The sequence below is a fragment of the Protopterus annectens genome, chromosome 4.part0, assembly GCF_019279795.1.
Source record: "Protopterus annectens isolate FY-2018-M chromosome 4.part0, PAN1.0, whole genome shotgun sequence".
NCBI lineage: Eukaryota > Metazoa > Chordata > Ceratodontiformes > Protopteridae > Protopterus > Protopterus annectens.
The window spans coordinates 407,740,677-407,765,301 of NC_056733.1; the positions used below are offsets into that span (position 1 = coordinate 407,740,677).

Sequence of the window (24,625 nt, forward strand, 5' to 3'; positions counted from 1 at the left end):
GACAATCTTGACACAAATGCATCACATTTATTTAGCACTACATGAGTACTACCTAACTTATCAGTTATGTAAATTTTCTGATTTGTGAGGATAAAAAGAATATAATTTTAGCATAGTGCTACAGTGTCATTTAGAAAATACAGAAAAAAGTTAGAATAACAATCTACTAACAGACGCTCCAGTGGTTGGTAACAAGAGGTTAATCTTTGTCACCAAAAAAAAATCAAGGTTAACTAGTAAGTATGAGTGCTTGAATGGAAAGTCATCTGTGGATGGGCAGATCAAATGGCTTATGATCAAGATCTCAGAGAAGCAGTGTGTTTTTAGGTGCTATAATGTTAGTAGTAATTAAGATAATCCCAATAATTAAGTGTAGTATGCCTGGTGGAAGTGTGGACACATTATATGACAATAATTAAATGGAGCATGGCTGATAGAAGTGTGGACACATTATATGATAATAATTAAATGCAGTGTGCCTGGTGGAGGTGGGGACACATTATATGACAATAATTACTTGGTGTGCCTGGTGGAAATGGGGACACATTATCTGACAATAATTAAATGGAATGTGCCTGGTGGAAGTGGGGGGACATTATTTGACAAGAATTAAATGAAGTGCGCTTGGTGGAAGTATGGACACATTATATGAGCTATCACCAGCCTCAGTGCACACATGTGTCCCAGAGGGAAACAGGCACAAACATTGCATTCCGTTTTGTTTGCAGTATCACAAGCTCACCAAATAATGACGGCTTGTTCAAAACTGCACCAAGAAATATGTTCTCAGTGGCTAATTCCCCCTGGAAAGAATAACTCACTTGGAGATTAATTATATAGTGGCAAAGCTGGCCTTGTCAATATGAGGAAAAGCAAGAGTTATAACGTCATAAAGCTTTTGGGACAACAGGAGACTGCACCCCCCAAAAAAAAAAATATACTACAATCATACTGAGTAACAGGAAACACAGATACTATAAAATGCCCCGACTTCAAAGTAAATCCACGTTATTAAAACAGAGGAAAAAGATCATAGTTTGAAAGTCAGTATGACAAGCTGTAAATTACTGGTCTGCAGGTACTTTGCTGTATTTCATGTATTTTGTTTCTAAATGAATTCATACAACTAGTATCTCACTGGTCCATTTGAGATATCAAATGAAATAATATCAGTGATGGCTCAAACAATATCCACCACTCTCATCAATAATGGGACTGCTGTAGCAACACCCACACACAACGCAAAACATGACAACATCTCACAAAAGAAAACTGGACAAAGCAGCAAATAATGCATTCACTTACTTGTATTTCATATAGTATCTTCTGGAAACTGTACCACAATTCCCCTTCAGACAAGGGGAGTTAAGGAGAAGTCAACAGACATTCCCCAGTAAAAATGGAAGGAATGCAGTCAACTTGGTCTTCATACTCACTTAAAGCAGTTACCCTTTAAATGTCCTCAAATAAGAGAAATGGCTGGCAGATAATCATAAGCAAAGATATACTACACAGACTCACCTCATCATACAGACGAGAGTAGACGATGCCACTAAATTTCCAGAATTCTGCCCAGAACTCAGAGTAATTCTCCACTGACCACTGATACAATTCTTTGTAGTTGTCTGAAACAACAAAGGCAAACTGATTACCACCATTTGCATTACAGGAAAACTGTCACAAAGTCAAGACCTATCCAACAAATGCTATATAGGCAGACTGCATCTCCTTCAAATATAAAGTACTAAATGACCTTCTGTCTTTTGATGTTCTTTCAGTAAAATGCTTCCCAAATAATCACCACAGACAAGCACCAGCTGTTTACTGGCATGTTAGTTATGTGACCATCTCACAAACATTGAGGAAACTACTTACATAACCTGCTGTCAAACAAGTGCAGAAGGTTAGGAAATAAGGCACTCTTACAGTAATTTTTTGCTTTATATGACAACAGTATCAGTGTTGATGCTTGTGTTATTTTTATACAAACTATGTGCTCCTAGCATTACACTGCTGATATTTTTACTCACATTTTTTTCTAGTCTAGACAGATTGCCAATCTATTCTAGACAGCCGGAAACCTTTTGCCACACAGTTCTTATCAGACTCCCTTTACAAGACACAATTTTTATTTGTTCATTTATTTATTTATTTATTTATCATTTGTTTACCAGGATAGTCCGAATGGACAGCTAGTGTCCGTTTTCAGCGGAGTCCTGGGGAGAAAAGCTCCATACAGTTACAGAATAATGAGCAATACATACAGTTACAGAATAGCGAGTAAATACATGGTAGAACTTAAAGTTTACGGAGTATGAATGATAGCAACAAGTTGGGGAGCATGCTGTAGAATGGCTAACAATACTAAAAGAGTTACAAAGCTGTGGTACAAATATTTGGTCGTAGCACTTTTGTAGCATTGGTACAATTGTGTACATGAGATTCTTGTAGTAAGAACATATTTACAATATGTACAATGAGCTTGGGTAGAGAGCAGTGTCAGCATTCAACAGAAGCATCAGGTACTGGCATCCTACAGTAGGGGTGAGGCTTCAGGGAGGTCCTTTGCAGTTACATAACTGGTTGGTGAACAAGTGTGATTTGAGAAGGTTATTGAAAGTGGGTGTGCAATATTGTAGCCTGAGGTCGGGAGGCAGGGTATTCCATGTGTTGGCAACTTCGTGCAGGAATCAAGATTCACCAGAGCTGTTTTTACCTGGGATTACTTCAATCAGGCTTTGTTCTGGATTGTAGTTGCCTATTTGAATTGTAGAAGCTCAGAAGGCCAGTCAGGGCAGGGGTTTTGTCTGGGTAGTATAGTATTCGGTGAGCTAGGTTTAGTTGGTGGTAAGGTAATAAATTAGGAAATTCTAGCCAGTGTAGTGACTGTAGGCAGTGGTGGGTGCTTGATTTGGCATTGGTTTCGAACCTGGAAATGTTGTTGTAGCATGTGGAGAGCTTGTTCAGGTTGGTTTTATTTAGGTTTGTTAGCACAGGGGAGCATAGGAGATGGGTTCTAGCTATGGCAATTCTAGACTTGGAGGTTAGAAATTGTTTACTGTGATAGAGGATTCCTAGTTTTTGTGGACTTTGGAGACAGTTAGGGATATGCATTTATTATATTTTACTTGCTGGTGAATTGTAAGACCAAGTAGTTTGATCTCTGGGACTGGGGTGATGAGGGTCTTGTTGGCTGAGAATATGGAGAAGGTGAGGTCATTAGTCTTTATTGGGTGGAACAGCATAAGTTGTGTTTTCTTTGAGTTTAATATCAGGTGGGATTTATTTAGCCAATTTTCTATTTTTGTGAAGGATTCTTGGGCATTTTGTTGGAGAAGTTGGATATCAGATGCAGAGCAGATCAGAGTTGTGTCAGCAGCATATTGGAATATGTCAGCTTTTGTGGTAGCTAGGTGGAGTTGGTTTGTGAAGATGTTAAACAGGAGGGGGCCAAGAGTCAAGCCTTGAGGTACACTGAGTGTGACAGGGAGTGGAGGGGATAGTGAGTTAAGCCATTTGACAGAGTGAAGGCAGTTGTTTAGGTAACTAGTGAACCAGAGCAGGGTGGGGCTGTTGAGGTTGAGTTCGGAGAGGCAGGTTAAGAGTTTACTGTGGGAGACTGTATCGAATGCTTTAGATAAGACTAGAAACTTGGCAGAAACTAGTTTGCCTTGGTTCCTGTATGAGTTTATGGTGTTGGTGAAGTTAATTAGGGCAGTGGTGTTGCTATGGGATGGGCAGAATCCGTGTTGAGTTTTGGAGAGTAGGTTGTTGGAGAGAAGATGGGTGAGCAGTTGGTGATGAATGCACTTTTCAAGAATCTTTGATAGAGGTGATAGGATGACAATGGGTCGGTAGTTAGGGAGGTCAGTAGAAGAGCCACCCTTGTGAAGGGGGATGATAAATGAGGTTTTCCACAAGGATGGGATGGTTTGTTCAGTGATGGATCTATTTATCATGAATGAAAGGGGGTAGGCTAAGGTCCTGGATGCAAGTTGAAGGTATTCGTCAGGAAGACTGTTGGCAGCAAGGGTGGTTGGTTTACGCTTTGATAAGAATTTTGGATGGTGGATACTGGAACTGGTTGAGTGAGAAGGGGGTGGCAGTTTCTTGGGATTTAGGGGATTGTGGTTGAGTGGTGGGATATGTATCCTTTATGAGTGTAAGGCGGTATAAATGATGGAAGATGATGTTTTGTCATCAATATATGCATGTTAAATCATGTTAAGTCTTTTCTGTTTGAGCATTTTTACATTTGTGCACATGATACCTTCAACAAAGAGGCATCAGTTAAAGCTAACATGGCATTCCACCTGAAATGTCTCGCATGCATAAAAATACCCAGAACTGTAAAACAGATGGCATGCTCAAGACTTTCTCTAAGAAAGATTTTTTTTTTTTTGCATTTTCCTCCCACCATTCCATCATCTGCAAAGTCTACCCAGCCCTTGTACCATATCTGTGCTGGGTCTACCAGACACTCCATTCTCCCTGGACTTATTCTGTAATTGGTGGAGTGGGTTATGGATCAAAGGCAATGGGGCTTGACACGCCTGAGCTTCCATCTGGGGGGTATTACTTGGCTTACCCTGTTTCACACTCCCTCTTTGTGGTAATGTGGTATGATCCCTGGGTGGGTGTGCAATGTGGGCTTGCAGTGTATCGCCCCAACTTTGCAGCAGCTCAGCCAGGCCCACTGCCACCCACTGACCACACCTCCTCTAGGGGACATCTCTGGCCTCCAGCAGGGATCATTGTCAGAGATGCCCACTAACCACCCTCCCCCAGGATGAATACACCCATTCTTACCTGCTGCTCCATCAGTCACCAGAGATGCTAATTAAACCCAGGTCACGTGGGTCATAGGGCTTTATCCCCTCTACATTACTGGAGCAACACCTACGAAGAAGATTTTACAAATTGCAAGTTAGGATATGATTTACAAAGGGCATGCAAACAAAAGTAATTTGTGGTTATGTTGCCTTCTTAGGACTCACTGAGAAGGACTAAATAAAATCAGATGGAGGAGAGAAAGAGATACGAAGAAAGAAACATGCTGACACCTAGAACACTTGGGTGTTGAAGGAATACAAATACCCTTAAGTACGCCAAGTCTGCTTATTAGATAACTAGTTATATAACAAACAGGCATCCATTTGTCCATTTCCCTACCAAGGAAGGTTTGTAAAAGGACAGTTTTAATTCATATCAATGGCTTCATGTGTGAAACTTCCCTACACATCCACTCACTCCATTTTTAACACAAGAGTTTCAATTTATTAGCTGTATAGTTTTGCTAACAATTGCTTATTGGGTGGCTGTCATCATTATAGGACAGCTGTTCTGAATCAAATGCCTTTTATTTTAGAAGGTGATATATTAAAATAAAGTTTCTTAAAAAGGGTCTTTATTCTAAATAATGCAAACCCAAACAAACAACTTATTTAATTTATTTATTTAACTTTTTCTGTAGCTGTTTGTTTCATTATCTGCCACCTGAGGTAGAGCACTTATCCACATGGACCGTCTTCACACTAGGCATTGAAGCAGTGCCTGATTAAGTGGCTTGCTCCAACTTACAGACTTAAATAAAAGTTGAGGGAATGAAACTCTGGACTTTTCTTTTTATAATTCTGCTCACTAGTCATTTATTTTACTTATTTATGTTTGTTCACCAAGGTAAGTGGGCTGGTCTACAGAGGATCCATTTCAGCCACTCCCAGGGCATAACTGCACTCAGTACTACACGTTAATTCACCCAATATTAGAGGGGGTGACTTAGAGAATTATACTGAGCAAGCGGAAACTAAATGGATTATTAGGCTACAAGCTCACATTTTCCCTGGGCTTAATGATAGGATTCCTTTGAAATGTGCCCTTAAAAATAGAAGATATATGCTGAAATGAAATAATTGTATGAATAATTAATATATAATTAATTTTGAATGCCTTTTTATCCCCCTCTTTTTACATATTATATACTAGTGTCTAGTACTCAATAGAGTCTTGGCTTTCATGAATGATATCTTTTTTAATAAAGAATGATTAAGATAGTTGCAAGTAGTTTCTTGCACTAAGTTTTTTAAAGTAGGTGTTTCTTTAAGGAATGTTTTATATTATTGATTAATTGTTTTAATGATCTCATTAGAGAAGCACTATATAAGCACTTTTTAGTATTGGTCAGTATAGGTTTGATAAAGCTGTATTGCGAAAGCGCTTACCAACTGATTTTGCTGTCAATAAAGGAAGGTTTTATGCTCATGCTCAGAATTGAGTTTGGATTTATCTGTACCATTTGGTCTGGATTTGTATTTATCTGAAGGTCTGAAGAGACGTTGAATTGCACACTTCAATTTATTATTGACTTGCAGCCTGTTTCGACTGTGAACAGTAATTGTTTTTTATTATTTGTTATATTCTAGCTTTTTACTTCTTTCTGTTTGCGGTCGTTTATCCACTGTTGGTATCTTCGTTTATTGTGGTTATATAATAATATTGTACATTTGGAATAATATTGAAGTATAAGAAGTGCAACCATTGAGCACTAGATACAAGGAGCTGTTTGGTTGCATAAAAGTATACAGGCAAAACTACATTTGTGAGCTCCTTCTGTTCTCCTTCTGCAGCACTTAATTTGCTCTTTAAGTTCCAATAACTGCTTGGAAAAAAATCCAGTCTGGTGAAAGATGGTTGCACTTATACTTCAATATTATTCAGAATGCACAATAACACTGCTGTATGTCAATGTAAAGAGCACAACACAAATGCAATGTGATGCAAAGCTAAGGCGATAAAGCATGGGAATCAGCCAAGCATAGTACTACAAAGATAAGTAAGAGCACCATAAAACAACTACACAATCTGAAGCAGTGTAAGTATTAGATGAAAATGGAATGTGCAAGGCAGCAGGTCATGGCAGGCAATAAGGATGGAAGAAAAAGTGTTCAGGATAGAATCATGAAAAGTATAATGCTAACGGGCTTGGCCAAGCATGACAGATATGGTAAGACAATGTATATGACATCATATGCCATGTTACACTAACAAAATGCAATGGAAGCAGAGCACAAGACTTGTAGCACATAAGATATATACTTGGGAGGGTGGACAGTTAGCCTAAACACACACACACACACACACACACACACACACACACACACACACACACACACACACACACACACACAATACGTACCAATGTGTGAACACAAATTAAATGAGTGCACTTGTGCAAGGGATTCGGCAGACTTCACAAACATAAGGCAAAACCCATGTACAAGTCAGTAACAATGTACACCTTGTAAACAGGTTCAAACATTTGGGATAGCAGTAACAGAAAGGTGTCTGTGCAACACTCCAGTGTGGCATACTGTTGATAGGGTTGTTTAACAAAGCTGGTCTGTGGGAATCAACACATACCATCTCATGCAAATCTGTGCAGATCAAACACTGCCAACATCACTGTCCAAACAACAGGAGTGTAGACTAGCTTATAGGACATCCTGCATGACACTACACCATAATGTGTGCAGTGAATAACGTGGCAAAGGATATCTGGATGAACATTTACCTGTAGACCTTAGGACTGATACAAAATTGTAGATTATATGGGCACATAGACTCTGACAACAATAAAACATACTGCAGCATATGTGCATGATTACACTGCTGGTGACATAACATACCACACCATATGTGCATGCACACTTTGATAGTGGCATTACATATTATACTGTACATGCATGCAGACTCTGTCCTGACATAAGATACTGCTGTACATATGCATACAGACTTCAAATGATGACATAATGCTGTGACGGGATATGCATGCAGACCCACGGGAGGACTTAACATGCTGCAGCATGCAGGTATATAGACCTCCATTGATGACATAACATGCTGGACTATAGACGCACATATATCCACTGGTGACATAATATGCATACCCTACACTGATGACATTGTATATGCCAACCCAGCTGATGACATAAAGTAATGCAGTATATGTACATGCAAATAACAGTAACATAATATGCTGCAGTACATATGCATGCAGACCCTGATGGTAATATAATATGCTGCAGTACATATGCATGCAGTCCCTGATGGTAATATAATATGCTGCAGTACATATGCATGCAGACACTGATAGCAATATAATATGGTGCAGTACATAAGCATGCAGATCCTGATGGTAATATAATATGCTGCAGTACATAAGGATGCAGACCCTGATGGTAATATAATATGCTGCAGTACATAAGCATGCAGATCCTGATGATAAAATAATATACTGCAGTACATAAGGATGCAGACCCTGATGTTAATATAATATGCTGCAGTACATAAGCATGCAGACCCTGATGATAATATAATATGCTGCAGTACATAGGCATGCAGACCCTGATGGTAATATAATATGCTGCAGTACATAAGCATGCAGACCCTGATGGTAATATAATATGCTGCAGTACATAGGCATGCAGACCCTGATGGTAATATAATATGCTGCAGTACATAAGCATGCAGACCCTGATGGTAATATAATATGCTGCAGTACATAAGGATGCAGACCCTGATGATAAAATAATATGCTGCAGTACATAAGGATGCAGACCCTGATGTTAATATAATATGCTGCAGTACATAAGCGTGCAGACCCTGATGATAATATAATATGCTGCAGTACATAGGCATGCAGACCCTGATAGTAATATAATATGCTGCAGTACATAAGGATGCAGACCCTGATGGTAATATATATGCTGCAGTACATAAGCATGCAGACCCTGATGGTAATATAATATACTGCAGTACATATCCAATGCCGTGGTGGTACGGCGGTAGCATTGTTACCTCATAGCAAGAGGTTCTCCCGTTCAATTCTCGGCTGGGCTTGGGAGTGCCTCCTGTGTGGAGTCTGCATGTCCTCCCCGCGGTTGGGTAGCATTCGAAAGACATGCGTGCATAAATAGGCATGCCTTCATTGCAGGTTGGGCGAAGAGATGGCACCTCAGCATTTTGTAAAAATCTACTGCCAATCATTAGCGAACCGGAGTTCCGCTGTGGTGACCCCTTACCTGGAAAAGCTGAAAGACAAACAAACAAACAAAACATATGCATGCAGACTCTGATGGTAATATAACAGGTTGCAGTACATATGCATGCTGACCCTGATGGTAATATAATATGCTGCAGTACATAAGCATGCAGACCCTGATGATAATATAATATGCTGCAGTACATATGCATGCAGACCCTGATGGTAATATAATATGCTGCAGTACATAAGCATGCAGACTCTGATGGTAATATAATATGTTGCAGTACATAAACATGCAGACCCTGATGGTAATATAATATGCTGCAGTACATATGCATGCAGACACTGATGGTAATATAATGTGCTGTAGTACATAAGCATGCAGACCCTGATGGCAATATAATATGCTGCAGTACATAAGCATGCAGACCCTGATGGTAATATAATATGTTGCAGTACATAAACATGCAGACCCTGATGGTAATATAATATGCTGCAGTACATATGCATGCAGACACTGATGGTAATATAATGTGCTGTAGTACATATGCATGCAGACCCTGATGGTAATATAATATGCTGCAGTACATATACATGCAGACCTTGATGGTAATATAATATGCTGCAGTACATAAGCATGCAGACCCTGATGGTAATATAATATTCTGCAGTACATAAGCATGCAGACCCTGACGGTAATATAATATGCTGCAGTGTATAAGCATGCAGTCCCTGATGGTAATATAATATGCTGCAGTACATAAGAATGCAGACCCTGATGGTAATATAATATGCTGCAGTGCAGAACCATGCAGTCCCTGGTGGCAATTTAATATGTTGCAGTACATATGCATGCAGACCCTGATGGTAATATAATATGCTGCAGTACATAAACATGCAGACCCTGATGGTAATATAATATGCTGCAGTGCAGAACCATGCAGTCCCTGGTGGCAATATAATATGTTGCAGTACATATGCATGCAGACCCTGATGGTAATATAATATGCTGCAGTACATAAACATGCAGACCCTGATGGTAATATAATATGCTGCAGTACATATGCATGCAGAATATGACAATATAATGCTGTCCAGTTTCTCTGCATGCAGACCAGTACAGTGAACACATGCTGCATCATGCAAAACACATGTAGGGTAAGGTAAAAATAACAGAGATATTATGCTGGATAAAGCAGGCTATTAAAAAAGAAAAAAAAAACATGAATGGAAGAACAGGGTGACAACACCAAGGAAGCAGGTGGCAAAAGCAGAGACCGATAATCCAGAGATGTGTGCAGATATTTAAGGAGCAGAAAAGAGATGGCAAAAATACAAACTCCATATCTTATCACTTCACAAATACACACACCACCCCATTGTATATACACCATATCTATTTGAATCAGATATCCATTTACGTGATTATTATGAATGTTAGGGAAGCATAATTCAGAAGTGTAAGTTATGAGGATACCATAGCCAAGCTATGCTTTTCTGATGTTTTCACATAATCATTTTTGGCCTAGTTGATAAAAGTTTTCACAGAAATGATTCCTACAACTTAATTTCTACTTTATGATAATTTTTATCAAAATTGCAAAAGTGCGGTATCGGTCATGAATTTCAGTATGTATTGTATTCATCTTTACTTCTCTCCGCCCAAGCAACAGAATTCACTTAAAATACTTTCCTACACAAACAGTTTATAAACAGAAATATATTTTCATGGACTATTTAATTAATCTATATAGTTAAGAAATATTCTGGAACCTAGAACTGTTTTGTTTGTTTTTCAGCCTTAATGCACACAGGAATGATACTGAAATGGCATGTTCCATCGGTAAGTATCGAAGATTGGAAATTACATTACTTTTTCCATAACTGTCACAGCATTTCTGTTTATTACCTTCATTTCTGTTTATATTTTAGAAATAAAGTTTCTGTAATTTAAAAGTACAGTTTCTTTAACAACAGCTGTAACAATGGCTCAATACTGCACAGGCTGACTTCTGCCTCAGGTGACATGAGTTTGTGGATAGCCTCTGGCTGCTGGTATGGCTGGAGAAAGAGAGATGACATAACTGATGACCAGCTCTCCTATTTCCAAGAGTTTATGAAAACCCAGTGCATGTACAACCTTTGTTGGAGACAAGAAGCTCCGGGCAGCAGCTCTCCTGATGCCTACAGGATCCCCTTGCTTCATGTCTTCCATATTTGTACTATAATGCACAACAATTCTTGAAAATTCAGAGGCTCATCTGACAAAGTATCATGTCAGCAACTTTCCAAGTAAAAAGGTATGGAGGTACCTGATATGAAAGTGGGGAGGAGTGTATGGGGTATCAGCAGGTTCAGTAGCGCATTAAAAAATGCTGTCACTATGGAAAAATAGAAAACATGCATAAACTGTCTTATATGATAGCATAACACAGTTACCTTTATTTCTTAGAGTAATTCAGTGCCTAATATAAGTAACAATTGCCTCCAGTTATCCATTTATTAAAAAGATTGCAGATGAAAGAAATACAATATTCAACATTCCTTTAACCATTGTTGTGTAAGCTTCATTTATTATAATGTACAGTACTGCAGCAAGGACAATACAAGTACATATGGCAAAACAGAGAATTGAAACCATGACAATGTATTCAAACTGGATGCAGTGAATAAGGCTGAGTGTAGAACTGTTCACAAAAGTGAAAGGTTCAGAACTAGACAGCTATAAATATCGCACATGTATTCCTGGTCACTGTATACCAGACACAAAGACAAGAAAGCAAATGTATTATCATTTACAGCAGTAAGGTGTACCACCAGGCATTAGAATTTAATTAAAAAATATGAACATTTACCATAGCCTATATTATATATGTTATTTTATTTTTCAGAATACATGGTCGGCTATTTTTAAGCCTTATGTCCATACTTGTGGGGGGCTGCAATCTGGAAACTAGTGCATTAGAATCATAGGAGGTTACTAGGCTAACAGCCTCAGAGCCCTTACAAGCCTAGCCAAGTTTAACCTGTGTTCCCATGGATGTCTGGTTAAAGCAGACACTAAAATCAGCACCTATTGCCCCTGTCCAAAAGGGACACAGGTGGAACCCCCCAGAGTGAATTTCTGGTTACCCATCCAATCATCCAAATTTCGATTAAATAGGACTAATAAGGGGATTTGTTTAACATGAATAGGAAGCTTGTTGGGGCAACCTCTATGAGACAAATCTGTCTCTCCAGCAAGTTCTGTGGATGTCACATACCAGGTTAAGGTCTTCTGAGGGAGTGACCTGTGTGCCATCTGACTTGCGAATGTGCAGCATTTCCATCAAAGCTGGGTCAGAGATTGCTCTATATGCAAAGCACAAGCCACCTCTGAGCAATTTCTATGACACAGAGTAAAGTGACAATAATTTCAGTCTGTCCACATAAGACAGATCCTGAAGACCCTGAATTTTCCTTGTAAGGAACCTTTGTGGTCTCTCCATTTGCTGCATTTGGAAAGGAACATACCAAAGGGAGTGTTGTACTCTATTATTGGCCTGATCCGGGAAGAGTACAGGGGGTTATAACCTCTTTTTTTTCTGGAGACAATGCCCTTACTTATGAAATGTGCAATATAAAATGCCCTTCTTATCACTGTAGAGACATGGTGATCGAAGTTAAGATTGCTGTCAACCTGTGTGCCCAGATCTCTCACCACTGATTGTGTGCTTAGGGTATTGCTATTGATGTGGTAGTTTGTAGGAACATCACCCCTGCTGAAGGGGATGATAATGTATTTCTTTGCATTAAGTTTAAGACCATGACTTTTGCATCGGTCATTAGTCTGTGTAAGACCTTCTTGCAGGATACTGACTTCACTAGGGTTTTCAATGATCACTCCCAGTTTGCAGTCATCAGCAAAATGTGTCAGCCACAGTTGTTTGGTTTTAGCCTGTACTTTGGAGAAGTAGATTCCGAACAGTAGGGGTCCCAAATCCGATCCTTGTGGAACACCATTGGTTACGGGTCTGCTGGAGGAGGTGGAGTCCCTTACTTTGACTGTATGAGTTCTATCAGTAATCCAGTTTGCAACCTACCTGACAATATATGGGTTGATACTCAGCTGGATGAATTTATCAATGATGCCTGAGTGGGGAATTGCGTCAAAGGCATGGCTAAGTCTAGGTAGGTCATATGCACAGCTTTTCCCTCATCTCAGGCTTTGGTGACGGTCTTGAAGAAGTCCACCAAGTTTAACATGCATGATCTCCCCTTGACAAAGCCAAACTGAGTGAGGTTGAGCATTTGGAGATTTCCTATATCTTTGTTAATAAGGTCCATGAGGACTCATTCCTTGGCATTGCAGATAAGGCTGGTTAGGCTAATGGGTCTATAGTTCCCAGGGTCCACTGATGCACCCCCTTTGTGAAAAGGGATGACAGTAGTTGTTTTCCATTACAATGGGATGAAGCCAGTGCTTAGGATGTGAATGAAAAGAGTACTCAATGGTGATGCTAATTCCTGTTTTAACCCATGTAGAACATAGCCCAGAAAGTTGTCTGGTCCCACACAGGCTGTGTTTTGGCACTGGAGAGGGCATTTAAGACCTGGTCCTTGGAGATACTAGGCAGGGGGTAAGTGTTTGGGATGCTTTGGGGTATATGTTGCAGGGATAGTGTAGTGAAGTTTTCACTGAGCCTGTCAGCCAGCAGGTTTGATATATCCACATATTCTATATATGTAGTACCATTAACTATGAGTTCAGTGCATATCTGGGCCTTACCTTTCAGGTTATGGATGTAACTAAAGAATGCCTTGTGGTTATTCTTAGTTAAGGAAGCTAATTTGGAGTCGTAGTTACCTTTGGAGGATTTCACTAGGAGTCTTATATGCTTGTTTAAGTTGAAGAGGGAGTGTTTCCATTTTGAGACGATTTCTTCCTGTTCTTAGACAGCAGTTTCTTCCTCCTATTGTATAGCCTGTTAATGGCAGTTGTCCACCAGGCAAGTTTGTTTTTCCTTGAAGATCTTGTTTTGGTTCTATCAGGTACAGCCGACTCAATACAATTGTACAGGTTCTTGTATAAAGCATTGGTGTATAACTCACCATAGGTGTCTGTTCCATTAGTGTGGGGAGGGGCTATGAAGCTATTTATACTGTCACATAAGAGGTTGTAATTGGTCTTGGAGAAGTTTTTTAGTCTACTTGTTGCTCATGGGGGGGTCTTGTGTTATAGTTACTTCTAGCAAGACTGATATGTGGTCAGATCTTACCAAGGATGGTCACAAACTGGGGGTGGTGAAGCCATCTTCCATGCTGGTGAGCACCAGGTCCAGGATATTTGAGCCCCTTGTGGGTATGTCAACCAGCTGGTCTAGGGCACTAGAGTTAATGAAGTTCAGGAACTTTTGGGCAAATGAGTTAGAACATGTATAATTTACCCAGTCTATGGACAGGTAATTAAAGTCACCCAAAACCAGGATGTTTGGTTGTATCCTGATTGACTCAAGTAGATCGAAGTAGGCTGAGTGGCATACCTCCCAACTGTGCAGCTTTTCACAGAATGTCCAGATTTTGGTATCATATTATTAGTCAGTTTTTCATAAAATTGTAGTTTTCTGGCAAATTGGTGGAATGACAGACATTTGAGTATCAGACTTCACATCCTTCAGAAAATTTATGCTAATGCAAAACCTGTTATTCTATCAACTTTTTAAGTTTCATAAAACATCAATCACCACTGTTACGATGAAACAGAGAAAACTTTTATTGTAATAATAATAAAAACAGGTAAGTGTTTTCATTACTAATGTCACTTCATCAGACCATTTAAAATACACAATTCCAAAACACTCACAAATATGAAGACCGATAAAACACAGCCAATCAAAATTAACTATCAATCAGTCAACACTGAATATTAACGAATCACCATGCTCACTGAACTAATCAAAAATGGCCTGTATAATAATTAACCTATCTAAAACTTTGAAGATAAGCCCTAACCTATCAAAAACAGTGAAATAACTCTGCTGTGATTGGACAGTGACACAGGACTCAGTGCTCATTGTCTAAACCTTATCCAACCAAGTTATGAATCTGCTCACTAGCACCAATCAAGTTCTAATGACATCAACCTATAATCTCTCATGCCTCTTGAAATGAGTCAATCTATGGCAAACATGAGACCAAGAAACAACCAAATGTACAGGCTAATGTCATTGTGTCAAAAGCCTAAAATCCCCCAAAACTCAATCAATTAAAGGGTTGACATAATGGAGTCACCACTATAGATACTATCAAACATCTCTATCAAACACTATATCAAATAAAAATATAAACACCTAAAGTACAGAGCACTGCAAAAGCCACTCGTGCCAATAGCTACTGAATCACATAAATATGCTCAATAATAAGTGCCTTGGCTAGAAATCAACCCCTCTGTTACTGTACAACCACAGATAAAATGATATGGGCACTGTGTTTCCATAATAAAACTATCAGATTAATAACCATCATGGATATAACTATTGTGCTGACATTCAATGCCATGTAGGCTGATGAAACCATCAGCCTATCAGAATTGGTAAACTCTCCGCACCACCAATGAAAATGAGTTACAAACTGCTAATCCAAAAAGAGCCCCTTGTGGATGTGTCAACCTGCTGGTCCAGGGCACTGGAGTTAATGAAGTCCAGGAACATTTGGGCAAGTGAGTTAGAACAAGTATAATTTAGCCAGCCTATGGACAGGTAATTAAAGTCTCCCAAAACCAGGGTCTATGGTTGCATCCTGATTGACTCAAGTAGATCCAAGTAGACTGAGTGGCATACATCTCAACTGTACAGATTTTCACAGAATATCAAGATTTTGGTCTCATAGTTTTGGTCTGTTTTTCATAAAATTGTGGTTTTCTGGGAAATTAGTGATAAATCATTAAAAACTGAAGTTAGAAATTAATGACAGACATTTGAGTATCAGACTGCATGTCCTTCAGAAAAGTCATGCTAATGCAAAACCTGTTATTCTATCAACTTTTTAAGTTTGTAGGAGCAATATTTAAAATCATCCCTATTGTTGGGCCTTTGTCTCACTTTTATTTATGGCTTTGTCCAGATTTCTTGCTCTAATAGGTTGAGAGGTATGCTGAGCGGATGTTCTGATTCATGGAGTGGGTCCTATAGCTGGCAATGCTCTGAAGTGGGGTCTTACCTACAGTCAATTGCACCTGAAGTAATTCAAGGGAATCATGCTGTTTAACCAATCTAGAGGTGTATTTCTGTTTAATGAATATTGATACACCACCTCCTTTATTTCTCACACCTTCAGTTTGTGGTCTGAATGTGTGGAAGGAAATGTAACCTGGTATAGCTTGGATGTTCTCTGTAGCCTTAAACCAGGTCTCAGTGACTGCACAAATGTCAGCATCTTCCAGGGTGTGGACTTCTTACAGTGAGTGCAGTTTCTGGTTTAGACTCCTAGCATTTAGCAGCATACCCTTGAGGTTGTTTTTAGAGGTTATTTTTACGTCAGGAATTTTTATCTTGTAATATTGCCTAAAAAAGGCACTATGGGGATGGCAATGGCCTTAGCCAGTAACCAAAATCCCAGGGGTGACAGATAAAAACCATCTCTGGCAAAGCATTGAGGTCTGTCGACCATGTCATCCCAGGCTGACAGATACTGGATCCCATTTGAATGACACCAGAAACTAAGCCAATTTTTTTCAGTCAATCATTTTTTGTTTGTACTGAGGTATCATCCTAGGTGAAGGTAAAATGCTGCTTAAGGCTAGGGATGTACCTGCCTGAGACACATAATCTGAGAGCTCAGTCATGTCTCTCTTCATATAGTCCAGTGAGGTACGTCTTAAGTCATTCACACCAACATAGACTATGACAGAGTCATAACACTGCCTGTTGTTGAGAGAATGAGTGTGTATGTGATGTGGTGGATCCTGGCACCTGACAGACAGCTGACCCTGATCTTTTCCTTATCCAACCTGGTGAGAGGGATATCTGTGTGTCTCACAACTGAGTTGCCTATGACTAAGCTGTTTGTTTTTGTTTTACGCCTTAGAGGCTTGACTGGTGAGACACTGGTGTGTGATATATTATGTGTACTATGTTCTGCAGAGGATGTATTATGTGAAGCGTGCTTGTGTTTCTGTTTGGGAGGTCTCTGATGTTTAGGGAAGCTTCTTGTAAAGACCTCCTCATATGTAGGTTTATGTGTTGCTGGTTTGGTAGGTGCAGGAGGTGAAGTCTGCATGCTGTCAACCTGTTAAATATCAGATGGACTGACTGATGAGCGAGAGAGTCTGGATTCTAGGTTCTTGATATAACTGCATCTCTCACATAATGAATTTTTGTGGACGAGAAGAAGTGGGTTGTCAGTGTACATCAGGCAATTACTGCATTGCCTCAGGATGCCCATGTCAACCAGACTGGTTGGAGAAACTGTGGGAAATTGTCTGCCCATAATGCTAGGTAAGTTGATGTGATCAGATTACAGGGAGAAGGCAGGAAGGAACAGGTAAAGTAGAGGACAGAAGAAGTAGACAAAAAATTACACAGGGCTAGTGGGCAGGTTCTGTGTTGGTACCTCAGGAGCTTGGCTGAATGTATCACCTGTCATTGAGGGACAATCACACAAACTCACCAATGGAGCACCAGCAGAGTACTAAGGGAAAATTTGCAGGCAAAAGTGTTTGCATTTATCACCACCAATGGTGCCCACCGCTGCACAACAGTGCGCGATGCACAATCGTGCTACTATGTAGCAAACAAGCACAAACTAATCTAAACAAAGTAGCCAATAAAAAAGCTCAAAACTGAGCCCTGTTCCAGCAACCTTCAATCAGATGAGTTCTAACTGCACACCCCCTGCCACTAGGGTGCAGGGGAACTCTCTCCAATAAAAGATGGCCTGGTTTGGTGCTTGAGTTATACAAACAGAACTAGATTCAGCAGGTCTGAGTCTAGTCTATGCTACAGCAAACAAAGTGCAATAATTTAAAAAAAAAGTTCAAATAAGCAATGATATGGTAAAAAATGCAGTTTAAAAGTGCAATATGCAGTGAAAAATTCTACTTACGTTTTTTCAGAAATCAGCAGATAGCTTGGATTTGCTTATGTAGCAAACAGGAGCAAACTGATTTAAACAAATTAACCAATAAAAAAACTCAAAGTTGAGCCCTGTTCCAGCAACCTTCAATCAGATGCATTCTAACTGCACACTGTCCAACAAAAGATGGCCTGGTTTAGTGCTTGAGTTATATAAACAGACCTAGGTTCAGCAGGTCTGAATCTAGTCTATGCAACAGCCAACAAAATGCACCAATTTCAGAAAATAAAACAAGTTCCACCTCTGACATCAGACCTGTCACTCGTGGTGTTCCCCAGGGATCTGTCCTGGGACCCCTACTGTTTGGCATAAACTTCTCAGAAGTCCAGGCAAAGACAAAGGGCCTGTGGCTGACCAACTTTGCAGATGACTGTAAATTGAGTGCTGTCATTGACTCCCCAGTTGATGCTAACATACTGCAAGAGGGTGTCACACCTACAAATAACTGGTGCCAAAGTCATGGTCTTAAGTTAAACGCAAAAAACTGTATTATCGTACCATTCAGCACAAACACAGCCCCTGCTGATTACCATATCAACGGTAACCCCCTAAGCACACAACCTGTGATGAGAGGCCTGGGTACACAGGTTGACAACAATCTCACATTTGACCACCATGTGTCGGCTGTGATCAAAAGAGCCTTTTACTTGGTTCATCTTATAAGTAAAGGGATTGCATCCAGAAAAAAGGAGGTTCTTACCTCTCTGTACTCCTCCCTTATTAGATTCATGATTGAGTATAATACCCTGTTTGGTATGTACCTCTCCAAACACCTGCACCAACTGGAAAGGCCACAGAAATACCTCACAAAGAGAATTCATGGCCCCCAACACCTATCCTATGCGGACAGGCTTAAATCACTATCATTCTACTCGGTATCATACAGATTGCTCAGAGGTGATCTGTATCTCTTCTACAAGGCAATATCGGACCCTGCCCTACTAGAGATGCTACATATCATTAAGTCTAACTCCTCACGCATTACCCACTCTATAGGCCTAAATCTAATATGTGACAACAACAAAACTTGCTGGAGAGAAAGGTTTGTCTCCCAGATGCTGCCCCGTCTCTGGAATAGACTTCCCATACATGTCAAACTGAGTACCTCACTGGCCCTCTTCAAACACAATCTTGATGACTGGATGGGAAACCATAAATTTGTCCCAGGGGTGCCACCTTTGTCCCTCATTGACAGGACTGACAGGTGCTGACTGAGGTTTCTTTTTTGGGGATAAACTCTTGCCTAGGCTTGCAAGGACCCCAGGGCCATTAGCCTAGTAACCTTTTATGATCCTATGAATTCAAATAAGCAGCCACAATAAGCCTTCAATGAGCAATTCCCAGCTCAGAAGGGCAGAATCTACCCTGTCCTTCCACAAGTGTAAACTACACACCTTCTTAATGTAAAATAAATGGCCTGAAGCCCAAGTGCTTAAACCAGAATTAAGACACTTTTAGAATAACAAACACACTAAGCCTTCAACCAGCAATTCCCAGCTTAGAACGGTGTAAGCTACCCCTCCTGCCTCAAGAGTGTAGACCACAAACCTTCCTAATGTAAAACAACTGGTCTGAAGCCCAACTGCTTAAACCAAAATGCTTACAATAACAGTTACAATTTAATCAGGCTACTAACAAGCAGTAATAAATGCAGCAGAATAAATGCAATTGAACACTTTTAAGAACAAGCAGCAAAAGCAAAATAAAGTAATAAAGTAGGAAGAAACCCAAATAGAGTAAAAACAGCTGAATAATGTGCAACTCTTTTAGGTTACGTAGGACGGGAGACAAGGGAAGATAATTCAAGGTTGAGAAACTAAGAGAGTGGGCCTTCCCAAATTATATCTTTGTACTCAGTAGAACGAGCTGATGAGATGGGACTGGAAGGAGTGTCCAAAATCTCAAAAGCCACCAAATTTAAGAACACAACAATTGGGTGGGTGAGAGGGAAAAATAAAATGCAGCCAGAGATCATTGTTCCAAAAATCCAGTAAAGTACCAGGATGCCTTCCATATGAGACAGTCAGTATACCTACTTTCCATATGTTGCCAGCAGAATATAATGTACACATTGTTGCAGGTCCGGGAACTGGAAGTAATCACTGTGCCTCTTCACTAGATCATTTATCAGTGCATTAACAAAAAATACTGAGTCTTGAGTCAGCTGCACAAGAACAGCACCTTAACTTTCATATATTATATATTATTGTATTATCTTATCATATAATACCAAACAGTTGCCCAATTCAGCCTGAAGGCATATGAACATCAGCATGTTGTGTTCACACCACCTGGGTGCACAGTTTCCCCACACTCTGTCATCCAAGGTTTTCTGGTAGATGAGGGCTGGACATCTTTTACAACAGAAAAATTCTGGTTAACACTGTTGTTTGCCATAGAAATGTACATTTGCCTATACCTCTATGAACAGGTTGTCACAAAATGGCACCTCAAACATATGAATCAATATGAGGGTCTCCCATGGTGTAATACAAGTATTCAAAAAGCATGTCATTATCTTGCTTGTCTTTTTTCCCATGTGAAACTTCTTTCTTTATTTAACTTGTTCACTTGGTAGGCAAGTTGGTCCGAAAACAATTTTCAGCCAAAAAAGAAGGTACAAAGTAATACATACAATAAACACTACAAGAAAATATCTTAGTCCAAAGTATCATAGTAGCCATTGCTTAGTGCTAAGCAAGATTCAGCCCTAAAAGACCATTTTGAATGGGAGGTCCCACTAAGCCAGAGGCATTTTACAGGTAATATCAAAGAACTAGGACATCATTGGAGCACATCTGTCAGTGGCGCAGATGGAGGGGGAGCGAGAGGGGTGGTCCGCTCCAAGCAGCATTATTTTTTTTTTACTTCACTTCCCATGGGACTGTCACATTTACTTTTTAATTTAAAAAAGACTGTTTTTGTTTTTAAGGTCTTTAAGAACGATCTGGTCACATACACCTGTCACGTCACGTCTGTGCTTGCATTATCGCACAGACATCCTGTTTAGAGCCCTATTCCAGGGCATAGCTTTAGTAAAACTTTCCTCCCCTTGGCATGTATTATATACTGAGTACAGTGAACAGGTCAGTATATGTTAAAGCAACTGTTGCATCTGGATGATGGTTGCAATTTGAAGTACTGTAAAAACTTGTCTTTTTATATGCCTGCCAGTACTGTGAAAACTGAGTATTTATGTTGAGCAGGCTCATTTATTTTATTGGGATAATACATCTTTGAATTACTCTTTGAGGAAGCAATAGCAGCTGTACTTTTTGTAGGATAGATCGGTTTGTGAGCTCCACAGTTACTTTACATACTGCAATGTGTATACAAGCTGCTTCTCCTTTTTATTTATTTTATTTACTGGTGTATTTATGTTTACTGGGCTATTTTTGTTTACTGGGGTAGTGAACTGATCAGCTTCAGACTCGGCCTTTTCAAGCAAAACAGCCAAGAAATTTAAAGCCTTATTGATGTTGGGTTGCAACTTTAATGATGCTTGATCTACGTATGCCTACCAATATAACCTTTCATCGTTAATGTAAAGGCACTTGTATTTCATTTAAACATCTCCAAGCAGTTAATAGTATATTAAAGTACTGCTCCATGATATGTAAAATCATTACTTTTTTTAACACAGCAGCGCATTTTTAACTTCCTGCTTCAGATTGCGTTTCAATTTCAGGGTGCAATCTGCAGGTAAAACTATAAAAAGGTAAACAGAAAGAAACTATACTCATCACAATTGTGTCTGCTTAGCCTGTGTTATTTTAGTCTGTGGCTCACTGTAAATAAAACCAAGAGTGTCTCTGTGTATTATGCTTCACGTTGTCAGTTTCTTGCTAATGCACAGAAATGGACAGGCTTTGCAAAGAACTACGGCTATTTCTAACCATTTTGGCTTGTCCTGAACCTCACTATCTCAAGTGTCAACCAACATCTGTCACAGTATTTTCTAGTCAACTGTATCACATTTCCAACTTCAGCAGCCATTTTATTTGAAACATGCACATTTTATGGACCTGCATTTCACATTATGTGGGAATTCTACGGCTCCAATAAGAATTATCATAGAGTAACCTTAGACTGGAATATTCATTCAGCAAGAGGTGGCTTAACTGTATTCATTTTGAATAGCACATATATCATGGTATCATACATCAATAAACTATGGCAGGGTGTGAGTCATCAGGTAATTTACTCCCTAATGGGATGTTTGAGCCTGAGGGTAAAAACTCTCTAGTTTGTAGAGAATAAATCCTGTAATAATCCTTTCCCTTCTGCCATGGATTATTGCTGTTATACCACTTTTCTAGTTTAGAATTTAATTGCACAACAGAAGCAAACCTTCTTCTTTGATTTGTTAAAGGTGTGTGGGTGCTGTGTATTATATACTGATGTCCTTTTAATGGCTTACATTGGATTGCTGTGACAAGGTAAGGTGACAGCTTTCACTGTGTGTGTTTATCTTGGAGGAGGAGTATGACGGTATGTTTATTTTACACTGAGATCAGTGACTGTGTAGTGGTCTGAAACACATTTCATTGGTACAGTGCAATATTGAAGGAGTTTTCTCATTTTTTTAATATCTGATGCTGTTTTATTTTCCGCCAAATGAAAACGAATACAACCATATAGTTTTTAAAAATATATATTTTATTTATATGGAAATTGTTTACACAGTTGTGATAGAACTAATGCATGTGTGTGTTTGTGTGTGTGTGTGTTCCGCGCTCGCTCGCAAGTGTGCACATGTGCATACATGTTTGTGTTTTAAAATATACGCTGCTTGTGAATGTAACTGCAAACAGATTGGTATGATAAAAAAAATCTCTGTTTACTACAGTTAGGGCCTTTATTTATATCAGGTGTGAAGGTTGCAATACTGTTTGTGAGAAAAACACTTTATTTTTCTTTGTTTTTGTAGAGAATTATAATGTGATTGGGGGTACATTCATAGTCAAACTAGAAGCATACAACAGTCCATATGCCAAAACCCATAATATATAGCTAGGCAGTCTTCTTCTTCTTTCTTCTTCTTCTGTCAGCTTTTCCCGGTTAGGGGTCTCCACAGCGGATCACCTATCCACTCGTGATTGGCAGCGGAGTTTTACAGTGTCGAGTTGCCAGCCCGGCGCCCAACCTTACACAGAAGGCACACACACTCACACACTCACTCCTAGGGCCAATTTAGAGTGTCCAATCCATCTTTGGGATGTGGGAGGAAACTGGAGCACCCGAAGGAAACACACACGACCACAGGGAGGACATGCAGACTCTGCACAGAAGGCACCCCAGCCGAGAATCGAACCAGAGAACCTCTTGCTGTGAGGCAGCAACGCTACACGCTGCACCACTGCAGCCTCCCATAATGTGTAGCTAGGCAGTGATTCATAAAAATCAGTACAAGGCATGCAACTACTTAAAGCATGCAGAACAATTGGTATGCAGAATTACTATATATGGCATGCAAATGAAAAAGTGCAGTCTACTGAGTGCATAATGACATATAAACGAGGACACGGAGAAGCAGGTTGTGATTCATGGCTGAAGGTGAATCAAAGAAAACATGCATGGTTACATGGTCCTAAATATATGTACAAGGGGCCTATGATTTGAAAACAGCGCAAAGGTAAACTTTATCCACCACTGGCCAGATGCATTTTCTATGAATGTGGGTTTCAATGCTGTTTCAAGGGCAGATAAGTTTTAATGCTAAGTCTGTTTTCATTGTGAGACTGTATTGCTTTGTTTAGCATATGTCTATCAGTGTTTGTGCTATAAATTTTAAAATAAAAGCTTTGAATTAAATTGAAATAATTATTGTAGAAGTAAGGCAGAAAACAGTATGCACATTACAGTGTTTATTGTAAATGGAGAGAAACAGCCAAGTAATGGCACACTGGAATAGCTGGGGGGGGTCTGTGTATGGTGGGCCCCATTTGACCATCATTTTGTGAGGGGGTAGCAAACTCAAAGACAGCCCTGGGTGGCACAAACTCTAGCTATGCCACTGACATCTGTACATGCCTGTATGCCAGTGCAAATTTGATATAAATGGTATCTCTTGCATATATAAGCAGGTGTACATTGCAAAATGTCTGGTCTCACTTATGTAATGTAATTTACAACTGTAATATGCAGTACCCACCAGAATGAAGAGCTGTTAGGAGAGCAGCTATTGCTAATATACTTCCTTATTTTAAAATGCAGTAGCATTCATCTAAAAAGGTCTGTCATGTTAAAAAGTTGGTGTTGGGGATCCTATGAAGCTATAATCTTCATAAGTTAATACTACGCTAATGACCACCAGAGTCATTACAAGCCTAGCCGTGCAACTCAACCAAGTTTTGTCCCCATGTTCCTTGGATGCCTATATGATGGGGTATGCTAGTAAGGAAGTAGCTAAGGGTTATGTGGGTGATATGATACGCTGGTATTAATTTACGTACTGTCCATCAGGGACAT

At 39.6% G+C, this 24,625-nt stretch overlaps 1 protein-coding gene across 1 annotated transcript in view; it reads right to left on the reverse strand.

The window, feature by feature from the left end:
- The window catches only part of AACS (acetoacetyl-CoA synthetase), a 1,424,505-nt gene that overhangs the window by 1,320,823 nt on the left and 79,057 nt on the right, over positions 1-24,625 (reverse strand). The window contains exon 2 of the mRNA XM_044068347.1: positions 1,522-1,625. Coding sequence (XP_043924282.1) covers positions 1,522-1,625 — 104 coding nt within the window. The remainder of the gene's footprint in view (positions 1-1,521; positions 1,626-24,625) is intronic.